The sequence below is a fragment of the Monodelphis domestica genome, chromosome 5 (genome assembly GCF_027887165.1).
Source record: "Monodelphis domestica isolate mMonDom1 chromosome 5, mMonDom1.pri, whole genome shotgun sequence".
In the NCBI taxonomy this organism is placed as follows: Eukaryota; Metazoa; Chordata; class Mammalia; order Didelphimorphia; family Didelphidae; genus Monodelphis; species Monodelphis domestica.
In genome coordinates, this window is record NC_077231.1 from 219,131,510 (window position 1) to 219,148,965 (window position 17,456).

Below are 17,456 nucleotides of genomic sequence, written 5' to 3' on the forward strand. Positions count from 1 at the left end.
TATAGCCTCTGGCCAAGGATTTTTGATTTTCAACAACTGATGAACAGAATATTAGGGCATTCCTAATCCCTTCATCCTGCTGCCTTAACCCTCCAAACCTTTTATTCCCCAGATCTCCAAATAAATTTCAGTTTATGACTGTTAGAGTTTGGTTAGAATTTTCTTGAGAAGATAGAGGTTGGGGGTATGGGGAACAAGATCAAAGGTGGCATCTTGTTTCATCTGTGACAAAGATCCAGCTTGTCTCTGGGGTTATAGGGAAGGGTCCAACAACAAGGACCCTTTCCCCTGCAAGGGAATGTCTGAGATATAACATCCTCCTGCCAGTTTGAGCCCACATTCAAGACTCAAGGATATACTTTGTGGTGTATCTTTGGGAAGATTAGACAGATTCCTTCTGTCTCTAATCCATAGCTCTAAGGTCAGCTTTCCTCACATCCCTTTGCCTCCATATCTCCCTTCAACTCCTTACTGGAGAAACTCATCCATCCAGTGAATTAATTTCTGTTTACTCCTTTGCATTAGTAAGAGAGGAGATTTGTCCCTTTCTTTTTCCTCCTCATTTATATGAGATTAAACTATTTCAAAAGAACCAAATAAAAGACCAGGAAGGGATTCCAGAGAAAGGTGCAGTGTGGATGAAAGATGATATAGAGTTGGACTTATATTGCAGGAGAATATTCAAGCCTTAGATTTCTGTAAAGAGAGAGAGGAAGAAGAGACAAAAGTTAAGAATGAAAATAAAACAAAAGAAGGTCCTTTGAAAGATAAACTATAAAGAACTGACCAGTTTGAAAAATGGAGTCAAAGGAAGTAACTGAGGATTAATATGTGAAGATGGATGAATAAAATCAGAAAGTAAGTAAATAATAGGGAACATTAATCCCTAAAGAGGGCACATTAATTGCCCTCTCAGGATGTCAAACTCAAATCTTGGAAACTTCACCAACCCAAGTGCCTCTGAAACTCCCTACTCTCAAACACCTGCATGATGCAAGTGTTCCTGCCCATTAGAGATGAGTTAAGTATCCATTTCAATCAAATTATCCCTCCTTTGTGGGTCAGAGGAATCTTTTTTTAGATCTGAAGGTGGGCATTTCTCTTGGAAAATAATATTATGTCTGGGAGAGGACCAAATCATTTTAAAACAAAATGAGTTACGATCTTAAATAACCTTTATGTAATTAATCATCTTGTTGAAAAGTATATCTCACTGTATTTTTCATAGAGAGTAGATATAGAAGAGAAGATAGGGGCTGGTTAAAGCTTCATAAACACATACAATTTTGAGGAGCCCATATCTGTATGTCTTTGTGGCTTCCCATATCAATTTTACTTCTAATCAACATAGTCAAGAAGAAAGAAAGCTCTTAAACATTTCCAAGCTTTTAAACATTTCCAAGGAATAATATGGTTTGGGACAGAAAAGGAGCAGGGCCTTTGAATCAGAACATTCTCACTGGAATAGAATGAGGAGTCGTTATATTTAAGAATATTAAAGGAGAAACTATTCAATTTCTTTAACCTTCTAAAGAAAAGGTAAATTATTTTCTTATAGTATTGAGCAATGAAAATTCCCAAAGCTACCTATGAAAGCCAGAAGGAATGACAAGTGGAAAGTTGAATATCAATCAGTTATATATTAAGCACCTGCTACATATTGGGCACTATGTTAGGTACTTGGGATATAGGTACAAAGAATCAAATGATCCCTATGTATAGAGATAGCTTCAATGATGCTACAGTGAATACTGTGGGTAGATAAAAGTTGTTTCTACATGGCATCAACAACTGGATAAAAGGTGAAAAAAAATGGTTAATCTTATAACTGTTTGAGGTCCTCAGGGTCCTCATCAAAATAATTTAAACAAACATTCCTGAAATAACTTTAAAAAAACCCCTTACTTTCTCTCTTAATATCAGTTCAAAGAATGAAGAGCAGCAAGGGCTAGGCAATCAGGGTTAAATACCTTGACCAGGTCACACAGTGAGGAAGTGTCTGAGGTCAGATTTGAACCCAGGTCCTCCTGAATCTAGATCTATCTACTGTGCTACCTAACTGCCCCAGGACCTTGTATCTTCAAGGTATGTTGATAATGGTTTTTCAATTTTCCATACTATGACCACTAATAGAGAAGGGATATGGGTACAGTCTGACATCCCAAATCTTACTTAGTGTCCATTGAGAACTCACCCTGATGATTAAGAAGAGTTGATGGCAAACTGAAACATTTTATTCTTCTTTGAAACTTTGGAACTACAAGTAGTGGAGAGGGCTAAGAGTAGTTAGATTATAGATGGGCCCATTGAAGCTTCAAGATTAACTAGATAATTGCAACTGATAACAATCCTGTGTTACTTGGAAAAGTCACTTAGTGCCTCTAAGCCTTGGTTTCCAATGTTAAAAAATGATGTTACTAGAACTTCAGAGGATAAAGGATAAAGTGAGATAACATAGATAAAATATTTTGTAACTCTTAAAATGCATATAGATGTCAGTTATCTTTATTACCATTTACTATTGAACATCCAAATATTTCTAAATAATCATACTGTTGGTATTATGTATCATGGTAGTGGCCATTGTGTATAATGTTGTTCAATGGGACCAGAAAAATCTCCCATCTAATAATCTAATAATCTCCTCTCACTTGGCACTGAAACCTGAAAATTTACTGCTAAAGATTAATTCTCTTTGGATTCAAACATCCTACTTGAAAGGAAAATACTGACAGGGAGGGTGGTATGATTAGCAGTCATGATTTCTACTTTGGATATGAATCATTATCCAATAACTTGTCTTGGTGTCAAGTAAAGAAATAAACATTTATTAGGTACCTACTGTGTGACAGGCAGTTTAAACTTCCACACAACTGTTATCTCATTTGATCCTGATGATAACCCTTTGAAGTAAGTGTTATTAATGTCCTCATTTTAGGAGAGTTTTTGAAAAATGAAACAGATGGTAGTTATAACCTGTTTTCTGACTACAGCCAGACACTTTGTCATAACATGAAAGTTACAACCTCTAAAGGCTGCTGGTTTTTAAATGTAAAATGAGGATAATGGTATTGACCCTGCATACTTGACCATGTTATTTTGAGGAAGCTTCTTCCCACATCTTCATGTGCTGCCTGAAGGGTCCCAAAAGTCTTAGGATATCATAAATAACAATAGCTTAAAATGATACAAAGACTTTTGCGATGGTCTGTATATATTACCTATTAGTATTACCACTGCTACCACTACCACTAGTACCACAATTACTATTACTACTACCACCAATACCACTGGTACTATTACTGCCAATTCTACTGAGGCTACAGCTTCCATTACCATTCATGGATGTGTTTGAGCATATTTTAAAAGATGACTTTAGGGAGAAGAAATATGTGTGACAGTTCATAGTAATAGTTATAGAGAGTGTTTGGACAAAGGTCTTATTCATTAGCATGCTTTAATTTATAAAATCAAGATTAGTATTTAATTCATATTAATTTGAAGGTAGTTGTTAATGTTCTAACAAAAGTAAATAGAAATCATAAAGAGAAAGCTTATGTGCAAAATGAATACAAAGTACAAAAAATATCTGGCACTTAACCTGTCAGTACACTTAGTACTCATAGAAATATACTTATAAAATATATCTGATCTATACAAAAATAAAGGATGACAAATAATTGAAAGGATAGAATTTATTCATGGTTAGACTAAGACAACATGATAAAAACAAAGGTACTAAATAAATTTATTTAGCATGATATCAAATTACTCATTTTAGTTTTATAGCACTCATCTATTTGTGATATTAACTAATAGCTAGTATTTTGTTGTAATACAAATTAAAATGCTATTTTTTGTACAAAGAGTTGTCTAATAATTTATTATTGTGAACAAAGGGATCAGCAAAGAAATAAATATTTTAGCTCAAAAGAGTATGTACATGGATGAGGGAAACAACTGGAAATTTGTCCTTGAATTTCCTGGTTTTGGTCATTTCTGAAAAATAAGAGTTAAATCATCTATTGAGAGTGGTTTAAGAGTAAAAAAAGTTTTGGAACTTTGGGAAACTGAAAAAGGAAAAGAAAAGTCATAGTAAGGATTTTGCTAGGTATTAAAAAATACAGTGAAGAAAAGGATGGCCTGAAACCACTGAAACACATTAAAGGAGTTCTTAACTTTTTTATGTCATAGACACCTTTGGCAGTCTAGTGAAACTGATGTACCTTTCTCAATATAACATTTTAAATGCACAATAAGATACTTGGGATTGCAAAGGGAATCAATTGTCTTGAGATGTATTTATCAAAATATTTTTAAAATAAGTTCACTGACTCCAGTGACTGCACTGATGGAAATCATTTTCAGGAACTCGGAGCAAAGGGAAGAATAACAAAATGAGGGAGCCATGAAGATACATTACTATCAAAGTCACGTCTACATCGTAGAAAAGGGGAAAAGTCTGAAGGTCTCCTCTCTCTCTTTTTTAATGAACTATTATCAGACAGTTTTTTTTTTTTTCTGTAGCATTTGTTCATGGGATAGAATTTAAGGTTAGTTGTCTCCATTAAAGAACTACAAAGAGTCAAAGTGGATATAGGTTTTTGGTGACTGAGTCAAGGTTATGTGAAATGAAGATTGAAAGGTTGTGCTACAGGAATTATGTGAAGAGAATAACTAGAGATCTGGCAGCCAGAAATTAGGGTAGACATTAAATATAGTGATAAAATATAGTGATAAAAATACACTTAATGTGTATGAATATTATTTATTACAGGTTGCTGAGCCATGCATTTCTATGAAGAGTATTTTGCTTCCTAATCACAGTTTTGCTCATTATTCAGCTGAGCAAAGGAAAATGAAGGATCAATAGGTTCGATAAATCTCAGCTGGCCTTTTTAATATCAACGGATTAAAAACTGGAAGGAATTCTTAGAGATTCCCATCCTCTCGGCCACTCACTTCATTTGACAAAGAAATAGAAGCTCAGAAAGAGAAAGTGACATAGCTGGTAAGTGTCACAGATGAGATTCAAACTCAAATGTTCTAGTGACATATCCAGTCCTCAACTGTTAACCTAGCAAACATCAAGGAGAGTTAAGAAAGGTGTTTTTCCCCCACTACCTTCCTATTTACTCCTACATCCTTGTTATAGAAAAACAAAGTCATAATAGATAAGCAGGTTTGAAAGTGTATTGGGGAAAAACATCATTAGATTTGTCATAACTTGAATTATTTTGAATCTTTTCCCTTGTATTTATCATCTCTGAAGTATATGCAAATAACTTCAATATTCTGGATCTCAGTTTTCCCATCTGTAATATGAAAGAAAAATTTTAAAGGTTTCTTAAGGCTCTAAATTCTATGTCTCTGATTGAAGACAATGATCACATCTACCTATGAATATTTCTATATATATATGTATATATAAATATATATACAAAAATATTGTTCTGTGTGTATATATCACTCTATGTGTATATATATTCATACATACATTCACACCCAGTGATATTCTTTCTTTATTACCATTCAAAAATCAAATATAAAAATACATGCTGATCACAAAAAGTAATGATACAAATAAAATCAATATCTTGCGTATAATTTTTGTTTCCTTAGACAAGGAGTGTGTCATATTTCTCCTGCCTTCTCTATGTTGTATATGGACTTGTCAGAATGACCTTTTCTCCATCAGTAAGCAATTCCTTTATATTTTATTTTCAATAACTCTTTATTATAGGGACTGTTTTTCCCTTTTTACATGATATTTAACCATACAATCTTCTTGTTCTCCCTCTCAAAATCTGCCTCCTTTTCTTAGTCATTCTCTCTATGTTAGAATCCTCATGTCTAGTTATGTGAGATCTTTCCCTTCCCACTACTGCAAGGTCCCCAAAGTCAGCTCTGTGAAATGGTCACATAATTCAAATTTTCTGCATATTTCCATGGGCCGAAACAAATGACCATATTTTGCATATTTTTTATATCAAATAGTGTGAATTTGAAAATATACAACTTCACAGGATTCATTATTCTCAATGATTCAGACCTACCAACTCCCATATAATATTCCTCTAAAATCCTGCTGCTTTTATATTCTTGTCCAACTTTGTATTGGAAGAAGCAGAATTGACCCAGTTTAACTTTTTAAAATCTAATCTGTTCATTTACAACAAAGTTTCTACTTACACAATGATTCCATTCAATTACAATTGAATTCAACACACTTTCATTAAGCTTTTAGGGTGTATAGATCTCTTGGATAGAATTTGGGGGGCAGAAAGAGTTTAGAGAGGACACCTTCTTCCCTTGTGGAGCTTATATTTAACTATATGTAGATATAGTTCCAAACAGGAAATGATGAGCCAGCCTGCACTGATGACATGAAATCTTCACATAAGTTATGCTTTTAGGCATTGCTCTGTATTGGGTCCATGAACCCACTTTATGGAGAACCCAGAGTGATGAGGCTAGCTTTATGAAAACCCTATTTCTTGACTCAAAGGAAAATTCTTTTAATTCTTCAATGTGAAATCCCCTGAGAGAGGAAAAAAAATTCTTCCTTCTAGTCACATGAAGATTCTTTGACCAATGTAATTAGAAGGATGAGCAGAATGTGTGTCCAGACAATATTATACCCAAGTGGGCTTGAGATATCTGCAGTTTTGTGAAAAGTAGTTATTTTTAACATCTGCTCACATTTAATTTTATAAATGTTCTGAGGTGCATTTGAACTGAGAAATATAAACAAAGATTTTTCCCCCTCTGTCCTCTTTGGCAAAAGGACAGAGAGTCTGTATTATCAGAAATAAGAATTATCTTTAAAATTGGGCTCAACTTACATTTATTACCTACTATGTAAAAGCATTTGAATAAACACTGGAAATACAAAGATACAAAACTCCCTATGAATTTGCATGTACAATGTACAAATACAAATTACAAATTATTGTACTGTAATTTATGTATATGTATACTATGCACATATGTAACTTATTTTGATACCAGGGAGAATAATTGATTTAGATAAAGTAGTGTGAAAAATTTGAGCAAGAGAGGTAGGTCACTTTTATCTAGGAGGATATAGCAAACATTCAATGGAGGCATAGAATTGAGGTCAGTATCCATTGTGGTGCATCTTCCCTTAAAGGAAGAGAACTTCCATAAATGGAGATGAGAGATGATGCTCTTCCACAAATGGGGAAAATGAATAAAGTGAGCAAAACCATTAAGACTGAAGAACTCGGACATATATGTGTGTGAGAGGAAGAATAGAAAGAGTGGAACTAGACTTTGTTTGTTTTTTTCAATTATAAAATTTTGCTTCTGTTTAATAATTTTCAAAGAGAATAGAGTTGTAACTACTATAAAATTTTGCTTTTTTATTCTTAAAGTTTGATTGGCAATTCATTTATCTAAAATAAAGCAAGGGTCCGATGCAAGGAACTATTTGGGGTTGTCCATTTGAACAGAGATTAGTCTTATTCTGCTTGGTCCTTGAAGGAAGAAGTAGGAATAATGAATGATAGATGAAGGAAAGAAAATTTAGATTCCAAAAAATGGAATGGGTTTCTTCAGGAGAAGGGGGAGTCCCTCTCACTTGAGTTTTCCAAGAGAAGTCTAAAGTGACTAATTATTGGAGATATTAAAGAGAGATTTCTTTTACAAGTAATGGTTGGACAATGTGATCACTGTAGTTCATTTCAGCTATGTAATTCTGCAAGTCTCTGCAAAGTGGGTTTTCATAAGGGTTCACATGGTGAAAATGGAAAGAAAAAATTAATAGAAGAGTTATAACAAATCTAGATTTGGGACCCATTTTGATGTGGGAGGTTAGGGAGAATCAAAGATAATTGCAGAGCTAGATGGAAGTATCATACAGAAATAAGGAGGTTAGGTCAAATTTAGAGAGGGGAGGTGATGAATTCAGTTTTAGACATGGCTTGAATTATCAGAGACATACAGGTTGAATTGTTCAGAAGAGAGTTGGAAATATTAGATATGAACTCTGGGCTTAAGATATGACTGGAGCTTTAAGTTTAGGAATGGTTCTTCAGAGAACCTATCTCAGTTCAAAATACTATTTGGAAGTAATTTTTCTTCATAATTAAATAATAGGAGTGAGAAAACTAGCATATCAAGGGCAGAAATATGGGGAATGTCCACATTCAAAGAACGGGAGACAGGACAGGAGGATCAAAAGGGGACAAAGAAAAATCAAAAGTCAAATCTTATTTAGGAGTCAAGGAGAGAAAGAACAGAAAAAAAACATTGGAATTAAGAATGCAAAGGAACAAAAATTATTTTGTTGTTCAGCTGTTTCAATCATGTCAGACTCTTCATGACCCCATTTGTGGTTTTTTCCTTAGCAAAGACACTAGAGTGATTTGCCACTTCCATCTCCAGCTCATTTTTAAGATGAAGAGCCGAGGCAAAGAAAGTTAATGACTTGCTTTCTGGTTTGGTACTCTATCCAGTGTATCCCCTACCTGCTCTAAAAGATTCTTTAATTCTCTCTTATTTTTCAGATGGAGGAACTGAGATCAAAGTAGTTAAAGAATTCCCTAAGATCATACAGAACTTGGATTCAACGACAGTGTTCTGATTCCAAATTCCTTCCCTTCCCTTCCATTTCATTCCTTTCCTTTTTTTATTTTTAGACACTTGACAATGGACAGTAAGCAAAGGATAATTTCAGGGTGGGGAAACTATTTTTTAAAAATTAATACCTACTCAAGCATCTTTGTAGGCATAAGATAAGGATCCAGTAGAAAGGGAGGGATAGAACATTCATGAAAAGAAGGAAGCAATTATTTTTTAAACACCTACTGTGTGCTACCATAAGTACTTTTCAAATAATTTATTTGATCTCTGGGAAGTAGGTGCTTTTATTATCTCAGCCTAACAGTTAAGGGAACTGAAATAGAGGCCAAATGATTTCTCCCAGACCACATAGTTGGAAAATGTCTGAGGCCAGATTTGAATTTAGATCTTCCTGAATCCAGGTCCAACACTTATTCATGGAACACCCAGCTGTCTCTGAAAGAGTTATGTAAGTCCATGCTTATGCCTGAGGAGAATACATTTCTTTGAAAAGCTGTCAGCTTGGTTTTTAAAATCAATGATTTTTTTCTATTTCCACCTCTTCCCATAGAATCCCTCTCTTTAATGGGAACAGATAACCAGACGTGGTTGAGTGAATTCATTCTCTTGGGGGTGTCCGGTGACCGAGGAACCCAGCTCTTTCTCTTTGTACTTTTCCTGATTATGTACCTTATGATTGTATTGGGAAACATTCTCATAGTCATCCTGATTCGACTGGATACCCGGCTCCACACGCCCATGTACTTCTTCCTCACCAATCTCAACCTTGTTGACGTCTCTTATGCCACCAGCATTGTGCCCCAAATGTTGGCACATTTCCTGAAAGAAGAGAAAACAATTCCATATGTGAGCTGTGCTGCCCAGCTCTTTTTCTCTCTGGGCCTGGGTGGGATTGAGTTCCTTTTGTTGGCAGTAATGGCTTATGATCGCTATGTGGCAGTTTGCGACCCACTGCGTTACTCAGCCATCATGCATACAGGGTTGTGTGCCAGACTGGTAGCTGCCTGTTGGGCCAGTGGCTCCCTGAACTCTCTCATGCAGACAGCCGTCACTTTTCAGCTTCCCATGTGCACAAACAATGTCATAGACCATATCTCATGTGAAACTCTAGCCCTGGTCAGGTTGGCCTGTGTGGACACCTCCTCCAATGAGGTTGCAATTATGGCCTCCAGCATTGTTTTGCTTATGACTCCATTCTTGCTGGTTCTGCTGTCCTATATCAAGATCATCTCTACTATCCTGAAGATCCAGTCCACAGAGGGAAGGAAGAAAGCCTTCCAGACCTGTGCCTCCCACCTGACAGTGGTGTCTCTGTGCTATGGGATGACCATTTTCACATACATTCAGCCCCACTCAAGCCCCAATATCCTTCAGGAGAAGATGATCTCGCTGTTCTATGCTCTCTTAATACCCATGCTGAACCCTCTGATTTACAGTGTGAGGAATAAGGAAGTGAAGGGGGCCTGGCAGAAACTGCTAGGGCAATTCTATGAGTTAAAGTCAAAGCTACCATTTTCATGAGTCACACAAAGAAACAGCTGTGTCTCTGGACTCTCCCTCCCAGATGGAATGTGACAAGCACTATCCACATCATTGGCACTCCTTTCAAATGATGGGAAAACATTAATAGTTATCTTCAGATAATTGGTAGTAGGGAGGTAGCCTGGTGGGTAGTACCTAAGCACATTTAAAAAGATTTAATTTTCCATGACTGCTTTCTGCTGGCTTTTCATGTTCTACATTTTCTGAAAAATAAATATATTATTTTTTATGTCATGTTGATATAACTTTTCTTCACTTATGATTGAGGTTCTTAACCTGAGGGCTGTAAACTTGTTTTTAAGAATAATTTAATTATCATTTCAATATAATTGATTTCCTTCATAATCCTACATATTTTATTTTATTCAGTTAATAATTTGGAGCTTTCACCAGACTGCCAGAGTTCTATGACACACACAATGCTAGTAATCCCTGCCCTGGATCATTGTCCTGTGTTCACCCAAATTTGGAAATCAACTCTTTCATCTTGAATCAAAATGCATGTTATTGTTAGAAGGATCACCCAGAATGACAACCTGCACATTGAGCCCAGCATAAGACAGTAAAACTAAGTCAATAAGCTCAGATGCCAGAGATAGAGTTTTATCATTAAATATAGAGAAGGATTTCTCTAGGCCTTTTTGCACATTGGACTTGCTAATTGTGCCTATGCAGCACCCAAACAACAGATGTGTTAAGTTAAATTAGAAGTAATTGGAGTACAAATCAGACCTACCACGGATGTCGATATTGAACCGACATAACCATGGGCCATATCTGTATAATAGCTTTGTCTCTTTTAGAGATATGCAAATTTCTACATGAAGCAAATGAGCAGAAGCACTGCAGAAACAAATGGCTAAAACCATGCCTCTGTGTGTGTATGTTTTAGACATCGGTATGTTTAACCAGTCCAATCCCTAGGGAATCAGTTGTCCTTCCCTTATTTAAAGTTTTTACTGTAAAACAAGCTGAACCAGAGGGGATCATTATGTATGCTTTAAAAGCAAAATTGAACATAGAAAGTATTAAATACCCATCTATCTCAAAATTCCTTTAGAAATTAAAGGAACTTGTGTGGAATAAGAAATCACACTGATTTCATATTCATGAAAGTTGATTTGAGTTAGTTAATCTTTCTGTAATATAAAGGTTTAGGCTAGATTATTTCTTCTGATTCTAAATCATCTTATGAACTTGATTTTAAGTTGACTAGGATAGGCCATTTAGCCACTCGTGGTGAGAATAAGGGGCTGAAGGTCAAGTTCAAGGCCCTTCATAAAGAACCTATTCAACCAGTTCCTCATTTGCCACTTACTTTAGTAGATTAGTTCCAGACATTACGATGTCTGGTTCAGTAACCAAAGAGGCTAGGAGTTGGTAAGAGAGTCAGTCAATACTACTGAAAATTCCCCATGAGGAAGAAGGGACAAAACAAGGGATGAAGAGGAGTAGCGTGGTTTGGAAGTAGGAAGAATATATGAAAATACCAAGTCATTAATCTTCAGAGCTCTTTCCATAAGGATATGTTCCAACTCAATGCAATGAATATGGACTAGAATACAGTTTTGGAACCTTAGGGATATTGTTTACACAGAAATAATCTGTAATGTGCCTTTTCCCTATAATTCTATTTGTCCATCAGTCATTGGTTGATCACATCCTTACCCTTGGACCACTCTCTCTGGTTGTTGTCACTTAGTCCTCATTAAAGTGGTTAAACAATTTAATTTGATTGGTAAGAGCATAGTGGCATCGGCAATAATGCTTATAGAATGAGAAACTATATTTAAAAAAACCCCAATGTTCGTCTGCCAGTTCTCTTGCAGTTTATGGTGTTTATATGGAGAATTCAGGAAGTTTACCAGTTTAATATATCCCTCCTGTCTCCCACCATCTTGGGCACAGGAACACAAGTTTCTTTTGATGGCAGTTACTCATAATATAAAAGAGCAAATGATCAGCTATAGAAGGAAATCTATGAACAGTAGATAATTTCTGGCAGTAAATGAGTGGCAAACTGGGATATTACTTTCCCTAACATTTTCTGAACACATCATTTTAATGGCCACACTGACTCTGCTCTCCAGTGAATGCACAAGACAATTCTACCCTTTTTGATCTCTATTATAGCCAACACCTGTTTCAGTGACTTGTACTTAGAGTTTCTGCCTTGGTCAGGATCAACCTTGCAAGAAATCTCTGCAGAACAGAGATTTAAAACTGACTGGCATCTTGGGATTTGTCATTTGGTGGGACAAGCATTGGCTGCTCTCGATCTTTTCTTAGTGTGATTTAGGCCCATTCCAATCTTTGAACTGAATGGCAGACTTGAGTCATGCCCAGAAGTTATTAAAAGGACATACAAATCATCTTTGAGAAATTGAACATGAAGAGAATGAGGACTACAAGGACTGAGTAGCTGTTAGAGGCATGGGTCTTCAGCTCCTCTTAGATCAATGAGCCAACTAGAAGGAATCAGTGGCCCACTGGAATATTTGAAAGTTGAAATTGGAAAGGAGAAGCTGAAAAGAGTTAGGTTTTGGCAGAGAAGGTTAAGTAAGGATAAGGGGCCATTGAGCTCTGTAAACATATCAGGGACAAAGGAGTTCAAAGCTATTAGTTTTACTCCCCTCTTTAAGAACTGAGAGTAATTCCCCCCCAAAGTTCTACACTTTCCCCAGCCTCCCTTTCCCTAGAGTAATCTGTTCTCTTCTTTTACTTAAATGTTTCCCAGGCCCTGATTTTATCTCAGACATGGAGATTAGAGGTTTGCTAGAGATAAGCAAAATTTCAGTTAAGACAGAGAACCAAGCCTCAGTTTGAATATTGGGATTTTTTCTAACTGATGGCTCTGAGCTATTGTAGTGGTAGTAATAACTTTTCATTTGATATACATTCCATAAAACTTCAGGGTAAGTTGCCACAAGAACCCCAGAGACCATATATTGCCCCTAGGCTAAAAGGGAATCAAAGGTTCTGAGTATGACTAATTAAGTATCAAAAAAAAAAATAGGACAGAGTGAAAATAATTATGGTCTAGATGAGATAGGGGAGGCTTAAGTGAATTTAACTTCTCTCCTTTCATAAGAAATGAGGTGTCAGAAAGGATGCAGAACTTTTTGTGATACCCCCAGGACTGTGTTAGAAGTAGTTTATAGAGGCTCAGAGAGCTGATTGTTAAATTTTCATCACATTTATTTAAGCCTCAGAAATTTGAACTATGCATCAGGACTCTATTTGTTTGTTTTGTTTATTTCTAATCTTTAAAAAAAGTGGTAGATAAAATGTTAACAATGTAGATTATATTTAAAAGTATATCTTGCATGCCTTTTTATTGAGAGCTGGTTATTAAACAGTTATCAGCATATCCCTGAGCACCACCCACTGATGTTATACATTTATAGACAAATGTTTAGGATCTTAGATCGAGAATGGGGAAAAAGCCTCAGAGGTCAGCCAGTCACACCTCTTTATTTTACAGATGAGAAAACTGAGGCCCACATTGACCAAGTAATTTGTCCAACGTCACACAAAATAGCAGATGACAGAAGTGAGACTTGAATTCAAGTCCTCTGACTCCAAAACTAGTCTTTGTTCCTTTACAACAATATGTCCTGACAATCTTAGAAGACTTTTCCTTTCTGAGCATGTGATAGTGGAGAAAGTGACCTCTCATAACTAAGATGTTGTTTGCTCTATCTCTTTCCAGGGGAGCAAACACTTAGTGACTGGGCACACCTTAACCTCTGCTTAAGTTTCCTCAGCTGTAAAATGGGGCTAATGATGGCATCTATTTGCCGGGTTGTTGAGAAGATCAAATGAGATAATACAAGAAAAATGCTTTGCAAACTTTAAGGTGCTTTAGAAATGCTACCTATTAGTACTCAGAAGAATGCTAGTATTTATATATTTAAGTATGCAATTCGAGTAGGTAGAATGTTCCTTTAATTCTATCTAGCTAAAGTTCCATTCTTCTTGAAGGGATCTGCTGCCATCTTCGGTCAGTAGATTCTTTTCCATACTCGTTTCAGCATTCTATTTAGACCCAAGTGTCCCGAATCAGTATGTAATGCTTCCATCTTCATGTGTAGAAAGGTCTTGTTTAGCAACTGTTACTTCCTGGTACTGCCTGTGGAATCAGTTACAGTATTATACACCAGAAGTGTCAAAGTCAAATAGAAACAAATCTCAGGCCTCACTTAGAAAACTACACATCAACATTAACTATGTTGCACTATATTTTAAAATTATTTTGTTAAACATTTCCCATTTTAATTTTTAGTCTGGTTTCTCACAGCACTTTGCTGGCTGAGTTTACACTCAACTCTCTCTTCCACTACTTCCTGGCATAGCTGCAATTTCTGCCAGCTGTTAAGATCAGGTCCCCTCTGGGGAATGAATCATCCTAGAATCATACTAGCTTTAGAGCTTGGAAGGGACTCAGAAGTCACTGTTTCAACCTTCTTTTACAGATGAGGAAACTGAGTCACAGAGCAATGAAGTGATTCACCTCAGCTTATACCTGTAATAAATGGCAGCACTGAGAGATAAAACTAAGTCTTTTGGCTCCAGGGCCAGTGTGCTTTCCAATCTACAACTTAAAGCATGCATATATATATATATATATGTATGTATGTATGTATGTATGTATGTATCTTCAGACATATGTATTTAAATAAACAATTTGCCTAGGGACACACAGCTATTATATATATATATATATATATATACACACACATATATGCCTGAAGATTATACCCTTATTTCTTCATTGTTATTAATGTGACATTCAAGGTACAGCCATGATATAGAGGACCAACTCAGTGCAAGAAAGTTCACATGCAGTGATGGTACAGTTTTAGGTGGAGGTCTGAGACAACCATACTTTCTTGTGATAAATGTATTCTCTGAATTTCAAATATCACCTTCCAATCTTTTCTGAGTGTCATCAAAGTTTTAAAGTCACATGATATACAGGGTAGGACATTAGTCTTCTCTTTCTTAAAGAGCATTGCCAATTGGGACATTAGGTGGCTCAGTGGATTGAAAGCCAGGTCTAGAGATGGGAAGTTGTGGGTTCAAATCTGGATCCAGACACTTCCTAGCTGTGTGATCCTGATACTTAGTATGGATTTGAAGACAGAAGGTAAATATTTTAAAAAGAAAAAAGAAAACATAGCAAATTCACTGCTGATTAATGCTGCTACCCATATTCTAAAGGTGGCATCTACCTTAGCCCTGGTCAAAATATAAGACCGTTGACTGGAGAAATAATGTGTGTAAAGCATTTGAACAACTTTGATGTACTAAATAACTGCCTGACATTATGATATCAAGTTACACACATACACACACACACACACATACAAATGTTCAATCAGTCATCAACTATTAAGCATTGCCATATGCCAGACACTGTGCCCTGTAGATTTCAAAGGACTGATGAAGCTGGATAGAAAAATAATTTCACCTTTATTAATTCAATTCTTTTACTTAAATCTAGCATCTATCAAATATGAATGTAGGCAATGAAATCTTCACAATCCAAGGAATTCACTAGATATTTGTGATACAAAATAGGTAAAGACTCTCCTCTCTTTGAGAAGGCATGCAGTTTGATTTTGATTATATATGTAGTGTTATGCAAAACATGTCATCCATGTGAACCTTGTTGCTAAAGAAAACACAAACAAAATAAAAAATAAAGTAAAAAAAAAACAAAATGGGTAAAGATCCCATATTGTAGAATAATGTTCTAGGTTCAAATCTCCATGATAATTCATAAAATAATATTTTCACCACCTAAACTATTTACTTTATCATTTGCTCACATTTCTTCTATTACCACCTGAGGGATCTGACTTCTACTACTAATGATGATTGATTTTATGAATCCCTTTATAGTTCACAAATTGATTTTTCTCATTTGATCTTCAGAAGAGCCCTGTGAGGAAGACAGAGTAAATATTATAATGGGGATCATTTATAAATGAAGAAACTAACAATCATAGAGGTGAATTCAGTTCAATAACATTTTGCCTTGCCCTCACTATTTAAATAAATGATTTGCCTAGGGACACACATCTATTAAGTGGCCAAGATATATGTGCTGCATGAGCAATACTAATCTCCCTATTCCCTTGTCTTTAGAGTAAAAGGTTTTGAAATTTTCTTTAAGTTGATAAACCATTCTTTTAGTTTGATCATCACCCTTATCTAATCCTATTCTCATGGATTATGGTTGTTTGCATCTAAGCATTTCTTCATTTTAAAACTTTCTCTTCCTTAAATTAATTGGACAAGAAATGGCATAAATTTCCATAATATAAGGTTTGGTGCTAATATACTATATTTCAGCCTTGATGAAATTGGTTTATCTAATCTTAGAGGTGTCAGTGATTCTGTAACTAAACAATCAAGTTGCCTCAAGTCAACAAAGATAGATGGATTTTTTTTTTTTGGCCTGACACTGAAGGAATTTTGGAACATAAATTCTAATGACTAAAATACTCTTCTAGGATGCAGTTGTTTAAAGGAACAAAAGCTACCCCATTCGGGGGGTGGGGGAACGTTAAACTAGGAGTTAAAGGACCTGAGTTCAAATTTTGGCATTGACATTATCTGTGTCACCTTTTTCAAATTACATAAACTTATCTGGGTCTCAGTTTCCTTATTTGTGAATTCAGTATAAAAATACGAATCAGACATGGGTAAGTAGATTATTCTACAAAGGAATTAGAGGATTAGCCTCAATGACCACTAAAGGCACTTCCAGCTTTCTGATTCAATAGCTGACATTTTGATCCCTGACCTGCATGAAGAGGGTTTTATAGGGACTTGAAACTGTCACATTTTATACTAATTCTTATCAATGAGACTGGCATTTGATCCAAAGACTTCTCTGTTAGAAATTTCAGTCCAATATTTTGAAATCTATATCTCTCTCCTCTTTAAAATAACCCACATTAAGAAACAATGTCACATAAGTTTTTATTGAAGCAACTGATGATATTTAGCCTTTACCATTATGTTTCTACTTAGGAAGTGGAATTGGCACAGCAACGATAATAGTGTGGTATTCAGAAGAGCACAAATCTGATTCAAGGAGAGGAGGGTTTCTGATTTTTATAGAGTTCTTTAAAGTTTACATAATACTGTTAGCAAACTTTACCTCATGGACCTTCACAACAATCCTATGAGATAAGTGCTACAGTTAGTAATATCACCAATGTGTGCTGTATGAATGTTTGTTGAACAAGTTCCCATGAGACCTAGGACATAGTCTAGGGATTCTAGATACAACT

At 35.6% G+C, this 17,456-nt stretch overlaps 1 protein-coding gene across 1 annotated transcript in view; it reads left to right on the forward strand.

Moving 5' to 3' along the window:
• The window catches only part of LOC100618787 (olfactory receptor-like protein OLF3), an 81,343-nt gene extending 71,016 nt beyond the window's left edge, over nt 1-10,327 (forward strand). The window contains exons 4-6 of the mRNA XM_056799832.1: nt 4,778-5,011; nt 5,623-5,697; nt 8,532-10,327. Coding sequence (XP_056655810.1) covers nt 9,172-10,128 — 957 coding nt within the window. The 5' untranslated portion in view covers nt 4,778-5,011; nt 5,623-5,697; nt 8,532-9,171 and the 3' untranslated portion in view covers nt 10,129-10,327. The remainder of the gene's footprint in view (nt 1-4,777; nt 5,012-5,622; nt 5,698-8,531) is intronic.
• The last annotated feature ends 7,129 nt before the right edge of the window (nt 10,328-17,456 follow it).